The sequence below is a fragment of the Battus philenor genome, unplaced genomic scaffold, assembly GCF_028537555.1.
Source record: "Battus philenor isolate CCGP_79_NKW_IND1 unplaced genomic scaffold, ilBatPhil1.0.hap1 SCAF_21, whole genome shotgun sequence".
In the NCBI taxonomy this organism is placed as follows: Eukaryota; Metazoa; Arthropoda; class Insecta; order Lepidoptera; family Papilionidae; genus Battus; species Battus philenor.
Window position 1 is genome coordinate 11,283,425 of NW_027181684.1, and position 17,668 is coordinate 11,301,092.

The 17,668-nt window shown below is 31.1% G+C and overlaps 1 protein-coding gene across 1 annotated transcript; it reads left to right on the top strand.

Annotated features, from left to right (window-relative positions):
• The first annotated feature begins 361 nt into the window (after window positions 1–361).
• LOC137923249 (clavesin-1-like) lies at window positions 362–15,834 on the top strand. Its single transcript, XM_068766443.1, has 6 exons — window positions 362–609; window positions 10,321–10,468; window positions 11,278–11,372; window positions 14,008–14,149; window positions 14,335–14,528; window positions 15,160–15,834. The coding sequence occupies exons 2-6, from the start codon at window positions 10,327–10,329 to the stop codon at window positions 15,457–15,459; spliced, it is 873 nt and encodes a 290-aa protein (XP_068622544.1). The 5' UTR covers window positions 362–609; window positions 10,321–10,326; the 3' UTR covers window positions 15,460–15,834.
• The last annotated feature ends 1,834 nt before the right edge of the window (window positions 15,835–17,668 follow it).

Below are 17,668 nucleotides of genomic sequence, written 5' to 3' on the forward strand. Positions count from 1 at the left end.
TATGCAATCATATAACGTATTTAATAACAATTTATTTTTATTTTTTAATTTTGACAGGGTAAAAAGTCTAACGTACCAGTTTAACGTTTCCTACATTATTTAAAAAAAATACATAATTAACTTCTATAAAAGTTCGATAAAGGTGTTCGTATTTATTTTGCTGCCATCGTAATGGAAACTGTAGAAATATTATTATGATTATATAGATTGTTGTGCAAGCTCTGTCGTACGAGTTGATCTGTGACGTTGTTGCAGGCGCTCAACGTTTTATTTTAATTTATACCACAATCAGCCGGCCGCGAAATCGCTCGCGTATCTCCGTCCTCTATATAGAGTAAAAGTTCGATTTTTAAAATATTTTGTTTTTTAATATTGACATATAGTAAAGTAACACTGGTGATAAATAATAAAAACTCAAAAGTTTCTTCTTAAATTTATATCAGCTTTAAAAATGTTTTTATAACTTTATAAATGTATTTAAAAATCGTGCGATATCTGTGTGTTAGATATAAAAATGTATAGTGCTGTGTTTGATAATTAACTGCATTCGAAACGGACTTAACATTTTGCGTATTCAAATTGTTTACAAGCCATCTTCGCAAGTAGCAGGTAATTGACCTTGAGTCATGTTATAGTTGTTTGCGTAATGTTTAGTAGTTTAGTAGTATACAATTTTATATGTTACACATATGCACTACCTGTGCTGATCTAAGTAATTACTTGTTCGATCCACGAATTTAAATTCGGAGATATGAAGTTCAAAGGCGGGAGAGCATATAAAATATATTTTTTTATCTTTGTGACCTGTATGTATATATGTATATCCAGATCTATATGTATATCCAGACACTCATGTAAATATCATTATATCGACGGACATTTCACAGACAAGCCGGCAGACGAAACTATTGACATTTTTAAGACTGTATATTATGATTTTCTTCTAATACAACTTGTGAATTATGACCCATATATATATATATATATATATATATATATATATATATATATATATATATATATATATATTTATATATATATTTATATATATATATATATATATATATATATATTAAGTACAGCAGCAGTACACGTAACTAAAAATAGAGTACGTTGCCATAATGACATAAATAATGGTTTTCTGATATTCGTTTATATGTGACACGCCATTTAAAATTTGCTATATAATACAATATAAAATAAACACATTAAAAACGTTTGATTACATAAAATAGCATAATAATTCACATTAATATTTTGAGTATAGAGGCTATTTACGTATGTTCCTTTCGCCAAAATTTCTCTTCGATGATGTTTGTCGACCAAATGTTTGACCGCTGAATGTCTGTCAGTAGTATAACCAAACACGGTGTATATAATATACGATAATAATCATTATGATTAATTGAGTTGTTTAGAAATTTAAGTGTTTTAGTTTCAACAAGTTTCGACACTTCTGTATTAAGGTTGTAAGTTATGTGAATCGGTAGTCGATAAAGTTTGCGAAATAAAAACTTATAGACAAAGATTTAATAATAAATCGTGACGAATTCAAAAATATTCGTAAAACATTAAGTTGAAATCATGTGGTTTATTTTTAACGAAAACTTGTGTTATTTTGATTGCTATGCCAAAACCTGTGGTGTTTTTTCCTGCTGCCTACCATATATATATAATATATATATATATATGTATATATATATTATTTATTTATGTTAAGCACTATCGACAGATACACATACACGTATTTATACATAGTTGATTAATAAGAGTAAACAAGTAATGTCATATTAAGTAAATACAACATTATTTATATATTCCTCAGGTTTATCTAAAATTTTAAAGAATATATAAATAAATAAAAATGCAGATATGTCGGCATCACAGAAAATACACACAAGCAACGATGTAGTAGCGAGTTTAACCATAATCACTTAAAGGTTACAGTGAACGACTTGAAGATGTCAATGTCGTTTTTGTCTTTAAGTTTTAATAGCACGATTTACTTCAAATTAGAGGCATTACTAATATTGCTTGTAATTGAGATTGAAACTTCAAGGGCCTGTGAACGTTAGACCTTTATTTTATAAACGCACTCTCTCAATAGAAGCCCTCAACATAGAAACATGGCGTGGCCTGACATGGCGGGTTGTCAAAGGTTTTGGATCAAACTATTAAACTAGCTAGAATATCGTTGTCGTCGCAAAGTTGCTGCAATATACTTTAATCGCCACGCTTGGCAGACGGATTGGTGATCGCAGTGTGGTATGGTTCGTATAGAACGCTGTTGCCCATCCTATGTAAACTTGTTTGTAAGCAATCGGAATTCTATATCATTAATGTACATACGCATATATGTGTGAATTATATAAGATCGTATCGGGTATCGCATGTATCAATCTTACCGCTTGGCTACCACTGCTATGATTCACTGAGGATATATTTCCTAACATTTATCCAAATTTACGAAACATGTGAAAATCCATCTTTTATACTATAACGTGTTGTAAATCTTAACCAATTTTAGTCCTATTTACCTTTCTTGAAAGTACGTACTGAAATATTTTTAGATTTTCTAAAGTAGTAAAGATTTGATGGTATTCAAACTGTTTACTTCTTTCTTTTATATTGTCTTATGTTCTACCATCAAAGCGAATGCGAATGCGATGTTAGTAGACCTCTGCGACTTAGTGTGGAAACGCAAAGAGGTCGTAATCAGTGATGACGACCTCTTTTCGTTTCTGCCCTGTTTTTGAGAGAAAACCACAGTCTGATAATGAAAATTATATATAGCGACATGAATTGAGGCTCCCGAAGAAAACCTCCAGCTTTGCGACCTAAAACTAGTTTTAGGCTATGCCCCGTCTGTAGAATCTGTAAAGGCAATAATAATATTCCCTCCAAAAAAATATCCTATTAGATAATTATACTTACCTCTGTGAGTGTAATTACTATCAACTAATATCTATCTTTAAACAATATTCCTTTATATAAAAAATTAACGAACACATAAAAACGAGCATCGTAATATAAACATTGTTGTTCAGTACTTAAAATTTTAACGGCTTATATATTATGATATTGGAGTCATAAAACGTGACACGACTCGATGCGTAGTGGATATAGCTTTATATTACTATCGTAGGTCGCTGGTTCAAACTCCGACCGCCTTGTTTATATTATGTACCATTATCACTATCCATAAACGACAAAATAAACCATTGTTTGGAAAGCGGAAAATGATTGTTGTAGCAATCTTTCAAACCATAACTGTCATAAGTAAGAAAAGGACCAATATTTAGCCACTTCCGCGCATGTAGTGGTAGTCGTGCAACAAAGTGCCAAACACAGAGTCTGACGGTTTTTGTGTTTGGCACTAATCGGTGTAACATAACTCCTGAAGATGCCCCGTGGAGGGGTGAAACACGTGTTGAGTAATTTGGCGGTGGCGGTTGTGTGATTCGCATTGTTTGCCGCATACGCATTTATCAGCGGGCTGGCGGGCGGTGCACTTTGTTGCACGATTACCACTGCATGTGCAAAAGTGGCTAAATATTGGTACTTTTCTTACTTAGGATGGACTTCCGCAAGGTAACTCCTGATTCCACTACATAACTGTCATTTTAATTGTGACTTTATTTTATGAAATATTTTCTGTAAGTTATATTTTATTCTGCTAACATTTTATTAACATCAAAGAAAACGTCAAGCGCCGATTTTAATTAATTTTGTAAGTATACCATTTGTACATATAAACATGTTTCTTATACTCTCCATTTGCTCCAACTTGAATGCATTTAAAACTTGTACAAGGTTTAAATGCATTCTCAGGTGTACGAATTGCAGCCATACTTAATTTCGATATCACGCTACTAATCTAGACCGGTCATTCTTAACATTTTTAAAACGATTGGCTTTTACAAAAATAATAACGGCACATAAATAAAACACAACCTTAAACCTTGTTTATATATCCATAAGATAGTGAAATAGTTCAGTAATAACGTTCGAGTATGTTGTCAGTTAGAGGCTTATGCACGCCATCGGCTCTTGGTAGCAATTGAAAAACCTTTCGGCACCATAAGCCATAATACAAAAGAATAATTTTAATTAGAAATCTGAGCTTGTAATTTTTACGAGTAATTTATAGAGAAATATTATTATTCGAATTGTAAGCGTTCTTGGTCTGCCGCGTCAATAGTGGAGAATCAATAAGCCAGATAAGAGCACCTAAGCAGAAACCATATCTATATATGTGTAAATAAAATGAATGTGTGTCTGCTTGTTTGTCTGTGCTCGATAGATCCAAATACCATGTAACCAACCGCCGTGGAAATTTGGTAAATTATAATTGTAATTGTTTTTTTTTTATCAATTCGAGGTATCATAGCTGCCTTTTTGTTCAGTTTTCCAGTTGACTACTAAATACAAATAGTCTGTGGCTTTTGCTTAAAATATACGTTTTTTGTTTGGACTGTGAGTAATTAAAATGCAGTCTTATAAATAACCCTGATTATTTATTTAATAATATTTTGTCTATGGCTAAAAATGAAGTAACGTTTTCATATCAATTATCGGTATCTAAATATTTTTAGAAGGAAAAAGATTTCTCCCAACTTGTAGGTCAAAACCACGACACTTGATATTAAAATCCTCATGTTCTACCGACATTTTGGTATTATATTCATTTTATACTGTAATTGGAACGTCATATAGATTATGCATTCCAAGAAAAATGCTTGAGATGTAAATACGCATTTTATTTTAATTAGCGAATTACACAACACAATTTAATGAAGGTAAAAAGAAATGATTTGAAGAATCGATGAAGTTTAAATTTATTTTTTCAATACAAGGTAAAAAAAAATAATAATATAAGAAAACTTAAAATATTTTTTAATACAAAAGTGTATACAAATATTCATGTTTCTTTATATTTAGAGTCCAAAGTTGTTCTTTCTTGAAGTATCTAAATAAATTACAATAAAAGTAAGGTCATAATCTGAATATGTAGTTATTAAAAATCTCTGTATCAATTCCTGAAGATAACAACATTTAATTATTCTTGTGGTTTTAAATGGTCTTTGAGCGCGCATGTGAGAGTAGCAATGGTCAAAAATAGACAAGTTACCGTTACGAAAGTGACCCACTTTTGTAGGCCTCAAATTTAAGATTGGAAGCGATACAATTACAAAACGAAAGGTACCACCTAGCATACAACTATAAAATGTTGGCCTATAACCGCATTTATTCATTATACTCGTAAATTTTATATTTCATCATTATCATTATAAATGTTCACTGCTGGGTATAGGCCTCTCCCTAAGATTTTCAATAAGACCGATAGAAAGAAGCCTGCATTCATCTTTTCTGGTGGCCTTAAAAAGGTCAATTGTCAATCTTGTGGCTGATGTTTTATGCTACGCTTGCAGGTCCATATCCTTCAATTCAAGACCCATATCACCTGTAATTTCGTTACTCGAATAACACAGCCCTTTGCAAGTTAAAATCATATAAAATATATTACATTTACAATCTCGTAATAGAAATCAATCAGGTTTGGGGGGGGGGGTTTGGAGACTTCTCTCGAAATGAAATATTAACGACGTCCAAACGTACTTTACTTAAGCGACCTAAAAGATTGATCTGATCAAATATAACTTCCAATATTGGTCGTCCTGGTTTTCGACGAAGCTTCTTTTGGTTCTGCGCAGAGATCTAGGTCGTTTTTAACGTTGAGCCATCTCATTTCTTTTGGACAGTTAATACTAGAGTGCCGGATAGATACCAACGTGCCACTATCACTTACTTTTTCTTTCCTTTTAGATCCATATATAGCTATCTCTCTCAAATACCACGAATGTTTAAGTCATCGAACGCATTAGTAACACTGACATTTATCACTGATTCTATACTTCGTTGTCGTTGCTATGTTTTAAATCAGTGTTTCCCAAAGTGGCGCCCACGCCCCACAAAGGGCAATTTGATTGTTAATAGGGGCAATTGCAAGGTGGACTCGATACGAGTTCTACCCTTTTGTTTTAATATAAAAATTGTGTATGTTACATAGGAGGGCGTAAGAATTTTAAAAAGGCTAAGGTGGGGCATGGCACAAAAGAATTTCACGATAATGTTCTAAATTGTCTACCTGACTGAACGTGCTTATCCCCAATATTCCACTGGCATAAACTACCCTTTTGTCATTCTATTTTACTGCCTTTTTTTCCTTGTTTTTACTGTTTGCGTCTCGACTTTTGAGTTTTGACTTTTGACTTTTTTGACGAATTTTGGATTTTGGAAATTGGCCATATAACATGAAAGCTTTTATGCTCTCGTAAATTTTAACAATTTTTAACGGACCTTTTGCCAACGAACAGACAGATCACCAGCTACAGATTGTTTTAAAATTAATTATCTAATATCATCATTTACAATACAAATTATAGCTTAAATATAAATAGAAAACTTTTTATAGGAATATACGTTATCGCGTCCGTGTACTGTTCAATGCCTATGATTATATTACGGAGAAAAATAAACGTTTTAAAAATGTTTTCATCTTCACTTGCTATATTAGATTCACGATAAAAAGCAGTACGTCACTGCCCGGTGACCAGGTGAAGTAACTGGTTTTTATTTCACTGCATCTTGTCGCTACCGAGTGTGTACAAAATTATTAGAAAAGAATGAAAAAGAAATTTAGAAGTTTTTCAACGTAAGAGGATTTCTCTTCGTATATTATTGAGCTATAAAGAAAGATATATGTCGAGTGAAATCTTTCCTTCATTCAAAAATCGTCAGTTATAAAATAATATCGCCTAAACAAAATAAAATAAACATATTAATTGAAGTAATTTTTAAATCAGATAGATTCGCTTCTATTTACACACTAAAAGAGTTATGAAAACACTATTACGTAGTGTTCATGTTTTAACAAATTTACACGCGACCTATGAGATCCTGGTAGACACAGGTTGATTTTACTAGCACTAGTTGAGCTAGATTTTTATAAGACCTGAAATCAACCTACATACATATTAATGTATTTTTAACTTATTTAGTTTTAATTGAAATTAAAAGATTTATAGATAATGACCAAGGTTGATTGAACGGCGTAATTGTATATTCGATATTCAAAATTACCAACTTTAAACAAGTACAATTTTCACAATACGAGTTGCATATAAACAATAGATCTTTTGCAATATGTAAAACGTTTAGATAAAAACTATCACTTCAAGTATATTTCGGACTATCGTATAAAACCAATTAGAGGAGTGGTGTTTTGGATCTTCTGGTTTCTAGCAGCTTCGAATCGGAACACGTATTTAATTACATAAAGCCATATTCCTCTCTCGGAGGCTCTTGCGCCTACTTACTTCATGACAAGCCTGTGTCGCTTGATCAAATGAGTAAAGTAGGCAGTCTACTACTTAGTTTAGTGAAATATTCAATGACTCAAGCAGTCTCCCGAGAAAGACCGTAAGTTTACTCACTAAAAAGAAGTCAAACTGTAAATGCTAACTAGTAAACAGGATCTGTGATAAATATTCCTTCCTGTTTATTAATTAAATGGACAAACATATATTTATAACATTTAACATTTAACACATATTAAACATATATTTACCACGCAGTAACGCGTAAGCATAATTCTCTTTTTGTTTTAAGGTCGCCATACTAAAATAGAATGATTGAATTTATAGCAGGTTTACCCTAGATTATGGATTCTTTATAAAACAACTCGCGTCGATTGCCAATCAAAAATGATTTATTTACGATTTTAATCCGATTCGTCGTAAAACATTCCATTTCCTTCTTCTTAAACACTTATTTTAACGGTTTACTTTAGAAAACCATTCCCTTACCACTCATACGGCTTAATCTTGAAAATGCGATAATTTATTAAATTTTATTTTCTTTTAATAATTCTTGTATTTTAATACGGTAGCAGTTATTTGTCCGATGGCATTTATAAAATCCAATTCAAATGAAGAATATTTTTATTCAAGTGGGCGCTAATACTTTTAATTCATTTTTGAAATAAATTTAACAATTTTTAATATACACATAATATCAACCACATAAATGAGTTAACAAAACAACACCACGCATTTCTATCAACCAAAAACTTTTGAATACTCTAATAAGAATAATTTAATAATATACTTTTAATTTTAGATTTAAAACTAAAAAAGGAAGATCTTAGATATCTTGTTGAACTTAATTGTTATATATACATAATACGTACACTTAGATCCACGAAAGATTTCATAATTTTTGAAGGCGAAATTAAGGCGTGACGTAACAGATTATTGGAATAAATTCCAAAGCTGACTTTACTGCCAGTTCAGAAAAAGAAGAAACGTAGAAGAGATGCCAGGAACGCTTATATCGTTAATAAGGTGAAAACTTGTCTGTTGTGTGACGGTTGTCGACGACCGCTTGTAATCTGATTGATGGTCGTATATTACACAAGATACGACCTAATTACATCGTTTTATTTAATCAATCATAGGTAATTGTCCCATAACAGATTTCCGAAAATGGTTAATCCTTAGGAACTTATGACAAAAGGCTAGAACACTTTATGTTAATTATACTATATATACTATATATTAATACAGAATGATTGGTTATAGGTGTAAAAGCTTTAAAGGAGTGAATTTATAGCTCATTTGCTAACGTTTTATGTATGGTAACCTTACTAAACATCAGTGGTTTCACAAATAATTAATAACGTAGTGATAACATAGTAAGAAAAACCGTTTTCAAAATTCGAATTACTACGTTTTAAAATTATTTATTTTTTATTCATCTGTTCTTGCAGGGTTTTGTACTGCCAGAAGTTATTGGCCAGTCTTAATGTTTATGAGAGTCATTTCTTTATAAACGATGATCGGAAACAGATGTACAAGCTTAAATGTTTTTTGCTAACAAATGAGCGGTGTATTCAACCCTTTAAAGTTTTTACACTGTAACCACACATACTGTACATTACAGTCACTGGTCAAAAACGGTAAAGATAAAACTTCCAAATGGATTGTACCCCGTACTCTATCACCAGAAGAAGAGAGCTTTACTAGGCTAATAAAAATAATTGTAATTAAAATTGTATTAAATATATTTAGGATGTTATTGGATACAATAACGTTATAATATAAATTTAAAAAATGAATTCTCATCTTATTATATAAACCTGCAATTTTCTTCCTACACATGACTTTCCCGCCTATTCATTTAACGACCTGACCGTATGGCTGTTGATTATGGTCTCGCTGCACAAACGCATTTGTTTTTCAACCAGCGATTACACATTGCTTTCTCTTTGTATAACTGTTCGTCCGTCTTTAGCAACTAGAGACTCATCCTTACAATTACAAGCTTCGATTAGCTTTGACTGATTACCTAAGTATCTAAACATAAGCACTGTATACATTTTGTCGTCGTTTGTGAAGGCCTAGTTTTTCATGCAATCGATAATATCCGGATACCCCCTTAGATAAACTAATATCATAACGATATATTCATACAAATAGAGGAGGTCTGGCAAAGCACTGACTTCCTCTAAAGATGGCCACAATGTCTCGCGCTGCCCGTGTGAAGAAACTTCTCGCGACATATATTATGTCGTCAGTCCACATAACATAGTGCCTGCCCACGGAGCTTCTATATTATCCACATTCAGGTCGTAGTTGCGACTCAAGAACCTTCCAGCCCCAACGATCGTCGCCTGCACGATTCACATGCCCGCTCATTTCAAACGAGGAATTCTTCCCGCAACGTCGGTTGAAATTGTTTATTCTACGCATCGTCATACGTACATTGTCGATATATATATAATAAATATAAATAAAAATACGCTCATTATAGCTTTCTCTAAGATTCGTAAAATTAACAACTCTCTTGTGGGCTACTTTGTACGGTGTATTACAATACACTTCCATGTAATGTCTCAAAATTATCTTGTAATAAATTTAAGGTTTTCAATAAAAATAAACTTGAAAAAATCCTATCACACTGTGAAGTACGTTTTAAACACAAAATAACTATATGAGTTGGTTATATGCTCTTTTTAGATCAACTTGCGTTTCAAACATACGTAGATTTAATTTGTTGGAGGCCATTTTAAGAGAGTTCAATTTGGTTTTAGTTTCTATCACAAGCGGTTAATGATCCTATGTTGATGATAGTATTAATAAATCTTTCAAACATATAAATTTCGAAAAGACTTACTGTAATAGATTTTTATTGTTGTAAACAGCAACTAAATTTGTAAATATAACCAGTATTAACATTGTGCACATTTATCTTCCTCAGCTCACCATGCCGTTTATAGATATAGCTTTCCAAGCAGAAGTCAGCAGATTTGAAGATCCCGAATTTGAAGATTACGCTCGTCGGAACTGTAATGAAGATCCGAAGACTAGAGATCATGCGATAGCACAATTGCGTTCTATGGTGTACGGTAAGGCTGTGGCAAGAGCGTGCCAATATTTTTATAGGCAAAGAACTAAATTATAGCACGACGAAGGAAAGTGATCTATGTATCTGTTTAAAAACAAGGGAAAGTATAAGCCCTAAATAAGGGTGACAATATATTACTAAACGGAGATACTTTTCCATTTTTAAAAATGATTAGTTTAATCTTAGAACTTTCAAAAATGTGTTTGCTACTTCTTGGAATCTAATCTATATATAAAATAAACCACGCCGTATTTTTATTATACCGAACGGTAAAATAAGCAATAAAGAATAATTCCTGGTAAGAAACATAGTGTCGTTTTATCTGTCCTAAGCAAAACATCTAGAAATATTGCTGCTCTTCCAGTATTAATAGCCGGAGCTTCGTCTCGGTTAAAAATACTATGTATTACTTGTACTACATTATAACTTATAACGGAACATGCAATTTATGGATTGGTAACATTATTTTCGGAAGTACATGTGAACATCTGTATCGGTAGTTGTGGAAATTGTTGTCTAGAAATAGGAATTAAATATTCTATTAAAAAAACTGTTTCTTAGGTGGAATAATGACATCATAAAGATACAGAAAATTCTTTTCACATTGCTTCCAACCTTTTATAAATCATTTATTTACATTATTTTGTAAGTAATGTAATTTATCCACAAAGTTTAAGGTACTTTCCCTAAATGTCTTTTGTCTGTTCCCGAACGTTCTAGTCATAGGATTTAATAACCTAATCGGCTTGTTGCTTCTATTAATAAATATCGAGAATTAAGCCGCTCATTATGTGCATTTGCTCATTATAGAAAGAGGCGAATGTCACCCGCGGCGCATGGACGACGCCTATCTACTCCGTTTCCTGCGGTGTCGACGTTTCATACCAGCTCTGGCACACAAACTTGTACGTAACTATTATGGAACGCTGTCATTATATATATATATATAACATTGAATATTTAACAGGACAGGCTGGCCATTACGCAAAATGAAGTTATATTTTGATATTTTTGAAATTATTGACAAAATAAATCATAAATCCGTAGACGAATACAAATAAACAATATAGCTTAGCGAATCGGAAATTTGAGGCGGCAACGGGCAGGTTACGTAGCGCCCAGAACACTTGGAAGCTTAGGCCTTAAGGTTCTAGAATAAAGAACACGAATATATAGTAGTAGAACTGAACTGCAGAAAATTTACAGGGCAGGCCTATGTAGTTTAACATTGAATGTCCTGGGACTAAAATGATGATGAAATACTGATATTTTTTACATTCATGTAACTAATGAATTTTCGTATTTGATGAAAATATTTTCAATAAAAAAGCTAATCAACCTGTTCCGCCAAAACATCCCTTTGATGACATGTCAATCGGCCAAATGTACTGCGATATTATTTCCGGCCACTATTTATTACTAATGGAGGAACTATTTTTCTACATATTACTACTTTCGATAACTTTAAAAATATATGTGTATAGATTAAGTTCCACAAAAATACTACATAACTGAGCTATTTTCGACTGCATAGCTTCATAATATTGCCTCTTTATCAATATTGAAAAACTATTATAAATAGTTAGAAATAAACTCCTATCAATGTAAAAGCGATCATGAGAAATATTATTGAACAGATTATTTATTTTTTATAAAAAGTACATAAAAATATAAATACATAATCCAACTGAGATTAATAAAATCTTAGAACCTCAATGCATTCGCGCAAAAAAGATTAACTTTTTAACTTATTTCATGATTTAAAAAAAATATTTTTTATTTTTTGATATATGAGAAGTATTTTATTGTTGTCTAACAGACCAAAAACAATGAAGAAATGTACGGCTACTCGCCGCTCGTTACAGTTTCCTTGACATAGAAACAGACCTTTCGAATTCAATAAAGATCGATTGGATTATAATCGGATAATTGAACTATTCTAGAAACTTTTATAATTAATACAATGTTGGTTAATCCCTTTCATTTTTATTTGAACCTAGTAAACCCTTTCATTTTTATTTGAACCTAGTAAGTCCAAAAAATGTTAATTGATTAAACAGGAGTGGTTTAAAACAAACTTTAGAGAAAAGGAGGCAAAGTTAAATCGCTTGTTTGGCCGAATGGTAGGGAGGTTCTTTTCTTACAAAGTGAATCATTTTTAATATTAATAATATTCATATCCTAAAGCATAACTGTTTTAACAGTTTATGTTTCGCAATTTTAGCTCCAGGGTTATAAATTATAACTACACTGAGACAAATTAAGAAAACTACTTGTTTAACTTCCAAATCAATGTAATACTTTTGGTTCTAATTTTTAAGAATTTTCTTAAGTTGGTCTTTTAAATTTTGTTGGCGAGCGTGTGGACGGTAAACGGATTAAATAAATTCAAATGATAGTGGTAATTTAAATTAAATTTCACAAAACTAGGTAAGAGTAAATTGACGCGTACCTAACAATAGACTGCCCGAAACAAAAGCACGTGTAAGATACTTAGCGATACATACTGTCAAATATAAAAAGTATAAAAAAAAAACATTAAAAATTTGAAAAGGTTTTAAGCGGCCCAGTCAGTCGCTAACACCATTTAAAATCTAAATTAAATAAAAGTACAATAAACTTTATAAATAAATATACAATACAGTTATTCAATGAATCTCCTGCTGAAATTAGAATATCTGCTGCAACCGATGTGTCGCATTAATTACTTGTATCTAAAGTTAAATATCGATGATTTCGACGTATCGGGCAACTACTTCATCTGACATTATTAGTGTTTGTGTCTTAAATTGACGTTTATTAAAATTTTTGAACTTTATGAAATACGTTTTTGATATTAATTTGGTAGTAATAATTATGCGTGATTCGAAATTACTCCAGTTAACGAGTAACGAAGCCTGGAAAGGTTTTGACACCAGAAAAGAAATGGGTGGATGGGAAGAAACATATGCAGTGTTCATCTCAAGACAGAAATTATTTTGTTATAAATAGTCTGAATATTATATTAATATATTTTTCAAATATTAATAAATTTTAACTAAACAAAAATGACCAATATTTCTATAAGGTATTGTGATAAATATGTAAAATTATTTTCACATTACTGTTTTAAGGTCAAACAAATTAAATTTAGTAGAATCTTAACATCAAACAATACATGAACTTCACTAGTGAAGTAAGAAAATCTCATTAACAGAATATAGATATAAGAATTTATAAAATGTTTTTAGCAACACAAATATTTTTGATAGTTTGGCATATAATTTCAAAGATTTTTGAAAATATTTTGGTATAGATTGAAAAAGTCTCAAATAGAGTAGTTTATGACCATATTCTGTCACTGGTGTCCGAAGTATTCTTAAAAAAATGTATAATTTAAAATTTACGCTCTTTTGATGTAAAACTTAGCCATAATATTTATTTTGGTAAGTTAAAAATGAACATGATTGATTTTATGAAATTTCAATCATTTACAGCATTACTGGTAATGTAATGTGAGCAGGTGATATGTAGAGTTTCATAAATTACTTATTTTTTTAGATGGTGCGGTATGAAGAATTTCGGAGAAAAAATGATTATTTGTACCATTGCAGTGCATTTGGTCTTCAAAAAGTTAAAAATGTATATGGAGGTACAATTCCGGAAAGCCCTGTTAACGGCCGCATAACATTAATGAGGTTTGGTAAGATTTTTTTTAAGTTAAATAATAAATGGTCCAATTCAAAACATTTAAACTGAAATAATTGACTAAACATTTTATTTTATTAAGATAGTTAAGCAAGCTAGTTTTCTTACCACTTAGCTACCAGAATCCAATACAATGACAATTAGGAATCCGTTTAATTTAAACAATAATTGCTTTTCCAGGTAAATGGGATACAGAAGCTGTACCCATAATGGATGTAGTGCGATGTGCTTTAATAATGGATGAAATAGCTGTGATGCAACCCAAGCTTCAGATTCTTGGTGTTACCATCATTGTTGACCTAGAGGGACTGAGTGTCAGACAAGTCAGCCATTTAACACCTACAATAGCTAGCCAGATCGTCAGCTTGATGGGGGTAATTGTCATTTTTGAGATTTAGTTTGACTAAAGCAACTAAGGTATTGCCATCAGATGTATCCATCAACAGAAATTCAAGCAAGTCTCCTCTCAAATGCCTATACACCTAGACCCACTATGGAACAAACACACAAAATAGCGAAGTGATAGCCCAATCCTTTGAAATATCTAATGCAAATATCTTATTTGAAGATTGTGAAATTTTCCTTAACATATATCTGGAAGAGCTTATTTTGGAAATCTTTAGAAACTCTATCTAGTGACTTTTCATGAAAAATAAGACTAATTTTATTCTAATTACAATTTTTTTAAAACCTTAACAATTTTTAGACTATTTGTATTGTTAAACTTAAATATACATTCTTAACACTGCTGTCCAGTTTACTTGTTTTGTATTACATTTGTTCAAACATTTGCATTTATTCACACCCATTGATAGTGTCAAAAAATAATATGTTTTGATAAATTATTATTTTTACATGCACTTTTGAAAGCTAGCCAGGAAATAAATAGCTTTTCTAAATGGAATTTTTCAATATTTTTTTAACACTGGACCCCAATATCTCCATTAACTTACTTTTCAAATATATGCAAAATAAAACTTACTACTGGCAACTTTTTCTTTACAGGTTTCATTTCCACTTTTAATGCATGGATTACACATAATAAATTATAACTGGTTCCTGAATACCTTCTTCTACATCTTCAAGCAATTCATCCCCGGTGCGGCTTGGGATCGAATGTACTTCCATGGCTATGACATGTCCTCCCTACACAAACATATTGACCCTGCATATCTGCCGCCTGAATATGGAGGCACCTGCCGACATGTGATATCCACAGAAGAGTGGCTTCGGAAAATTAACATGTACAAAGATGACTTTATGGTACAAGAACTGAGGGATTTAGGGTTTACGGTTGAAGTCTGATTATCCATGCCTGGTCAGGATATTGAAAGACAATTCCTTCATTTAGTCAACTGACTTAACACTGAAGTGATATTTTAGCTGTGAACAACATATCAAATTATTTTTTACAGACATTATTTATATAGAAGAGGGTTTGATTTCTTTTCACTGATTAACACTTATTAATTCAATGTAGGAATTCAATCTTGCATTATTCGGATAAGCTCTGTGTATATTATTTATGTAATTCAAAATTTCACTTCAGTCTTGTGTCAGTTTGTGTTTTTAAAAATAAATTGATTGTATTATCTAATTTTGATACAATTAAATCTTATACTATATACATTTGCTACGAACATGTGACTATTTTTAGTTACCTTTGTATAGAAGCTTTAACTATGACAATATAATATTTTTGAAGAAATATATTATTTATTAGCAAGTAATATTATGTAAATACCTCATTTTGTATAAACTTTGTGTTGTTTTATTTCTTAAATTATTTATTGTACCTCAAACCAACAATATCCACTAATTATAAACTGGTTCTACAAGACAAATGTTAGATAATTAGTAAGAATTATTTTCTAAATAATTGTGGATATGGCATATCCTCCTAACAACAACATAAACTCTGCATATTTGCTGCCTGAATATGGAGGCACCGGTCTACATGTGATATCCCCACAATAGTGGCTTCGTAAAGTTAACAATGAAAATGACTTTGTGGTGACTAAGGGATTCTGGGTTTATTGTCGAAGTCTACCAACCATATCTGGTTGGGTCCGGCATCTGCTGGCTGAAAAGAAAAAAAATTGCCACTAAATTCTCGCTATCTAATTGTCACAGCTTTAAAAACATAGCCACAGAAATATTTAATGCGAAAACTAACGTGTTGACTATTATTTTGCTCACATGTTAACGCATACTGAAATCATTATTGCTGAACAATGATTTAAGTTGCCAGATCATAACTCTATACGGTGAATTCAATACACAAACATTTCTTGTAGTATCACAAGACTCATTTTTATACTGCCTAATTTGTAATGTTTTTCACACTTAAATTAAATATTTTTATCTTCTAAGAGATGTCCGTGAGTAGTTCATTAACAGACCTTATTTCTGATTATTTAATTATGTAAAGAAATTTCGTACATTACTCTCTCCATTAGTATTCTCGGAGTTCCTTTGTGAAAGTAAAGGTATTGGAAAGAATGATTTAATAACTCCAGTGTATCTTGCATATTAGTAAACGTCAGAATTCCCTAAAATGATTTAATGTCATAAAATGCATAACAATATGAGTTCTCTTGCTGTTTTGTTGATTTTTTTTTATTTACTCCATGAGACATTAAAAGTTCATGAGTTTAAAACTACTTTCTTTTTAAGCTTTATTTGACACATTCTTTTAATTACATATTTATTCTGTGTTTTAGAACGTTTCTCGGTCATCGATGACAAAAACATCGAAAACTCAATAATTTATAGATTAGGATCATTATTAGTTGAAGAGACTAACCAGGTAGGTAAAAAAATATATTATAATTGTTAATTAGTAAAATGACTATATATAAATGTGTCATTATAATTTACAAATAATAAACTCCTAATTATTTTTTATCTGTGTTTTTGCAGTTGAAAGAACGCTACATTATGTTTGATCCGCGGGTAACGCCAATGAAGAGTAACAATATAATATAATTTGTTAATATATTATATTAACAAATTCTTTATTATGTAACACCAGATCTAGTTAGTCTATGACGTAAGTAAGCTTTTCAAAGTAACTGGTTTCTTACAAATTATTTTAATATGCATAATATTACAGATTACATAATATTACTGAGTACAGATAGTTGTATGTTACGGATATAATACGGATGGTGTATTAAATAAACTATGTTGCTTAATAAGAGTTATCCTTAATTCCCATTTTGTCATTAAAAAAATAATTTATTCAATAATGTTTTAAGTCTGGACAAATTCATAAATCGATTTGTTGAATAAAATTTGGAAACATAAAACATAAACATAAACTCTTAAACAAAATTTTATTTAATTCAAAAGAATTTAAATTTTAATTTCAAAACATTTATTTAAATTTATATCTACCAAAACTGGACGTCAAACAGAGTACGTGTACCGGATTCGTCAAGCCAAGCCCTAAAATTACAAGCGCCATTTTGTGACCAACCAACAACTTGACGAATCGGTTACCAGGGCATCA

Bases quoted from the DNA above. Each gene is read 5' to 3' on its own strand.
- LOC137923249 (XM_068766443.1), top strand. From the start codon at position 10,327: ATGCCGTTTATAGATATAGCTTTCCAAGCAGAAGTCAGCAGATTTGAA. The intron at 10,469-11,277 runs GTAAGGCTGTGG...TGCTCATTATAG, and splicing joins ATTGCGTTCTATGGTGTACG to AAAGAGGCGAATGTCACCCG. The intron at 11,373-14,007 runs GTACGTAACTAT...TTATTTTTTTAG, and splicing joins CAGCTCTGGCACACAAACTT to ATGGTGCGGTATGAAGAATT.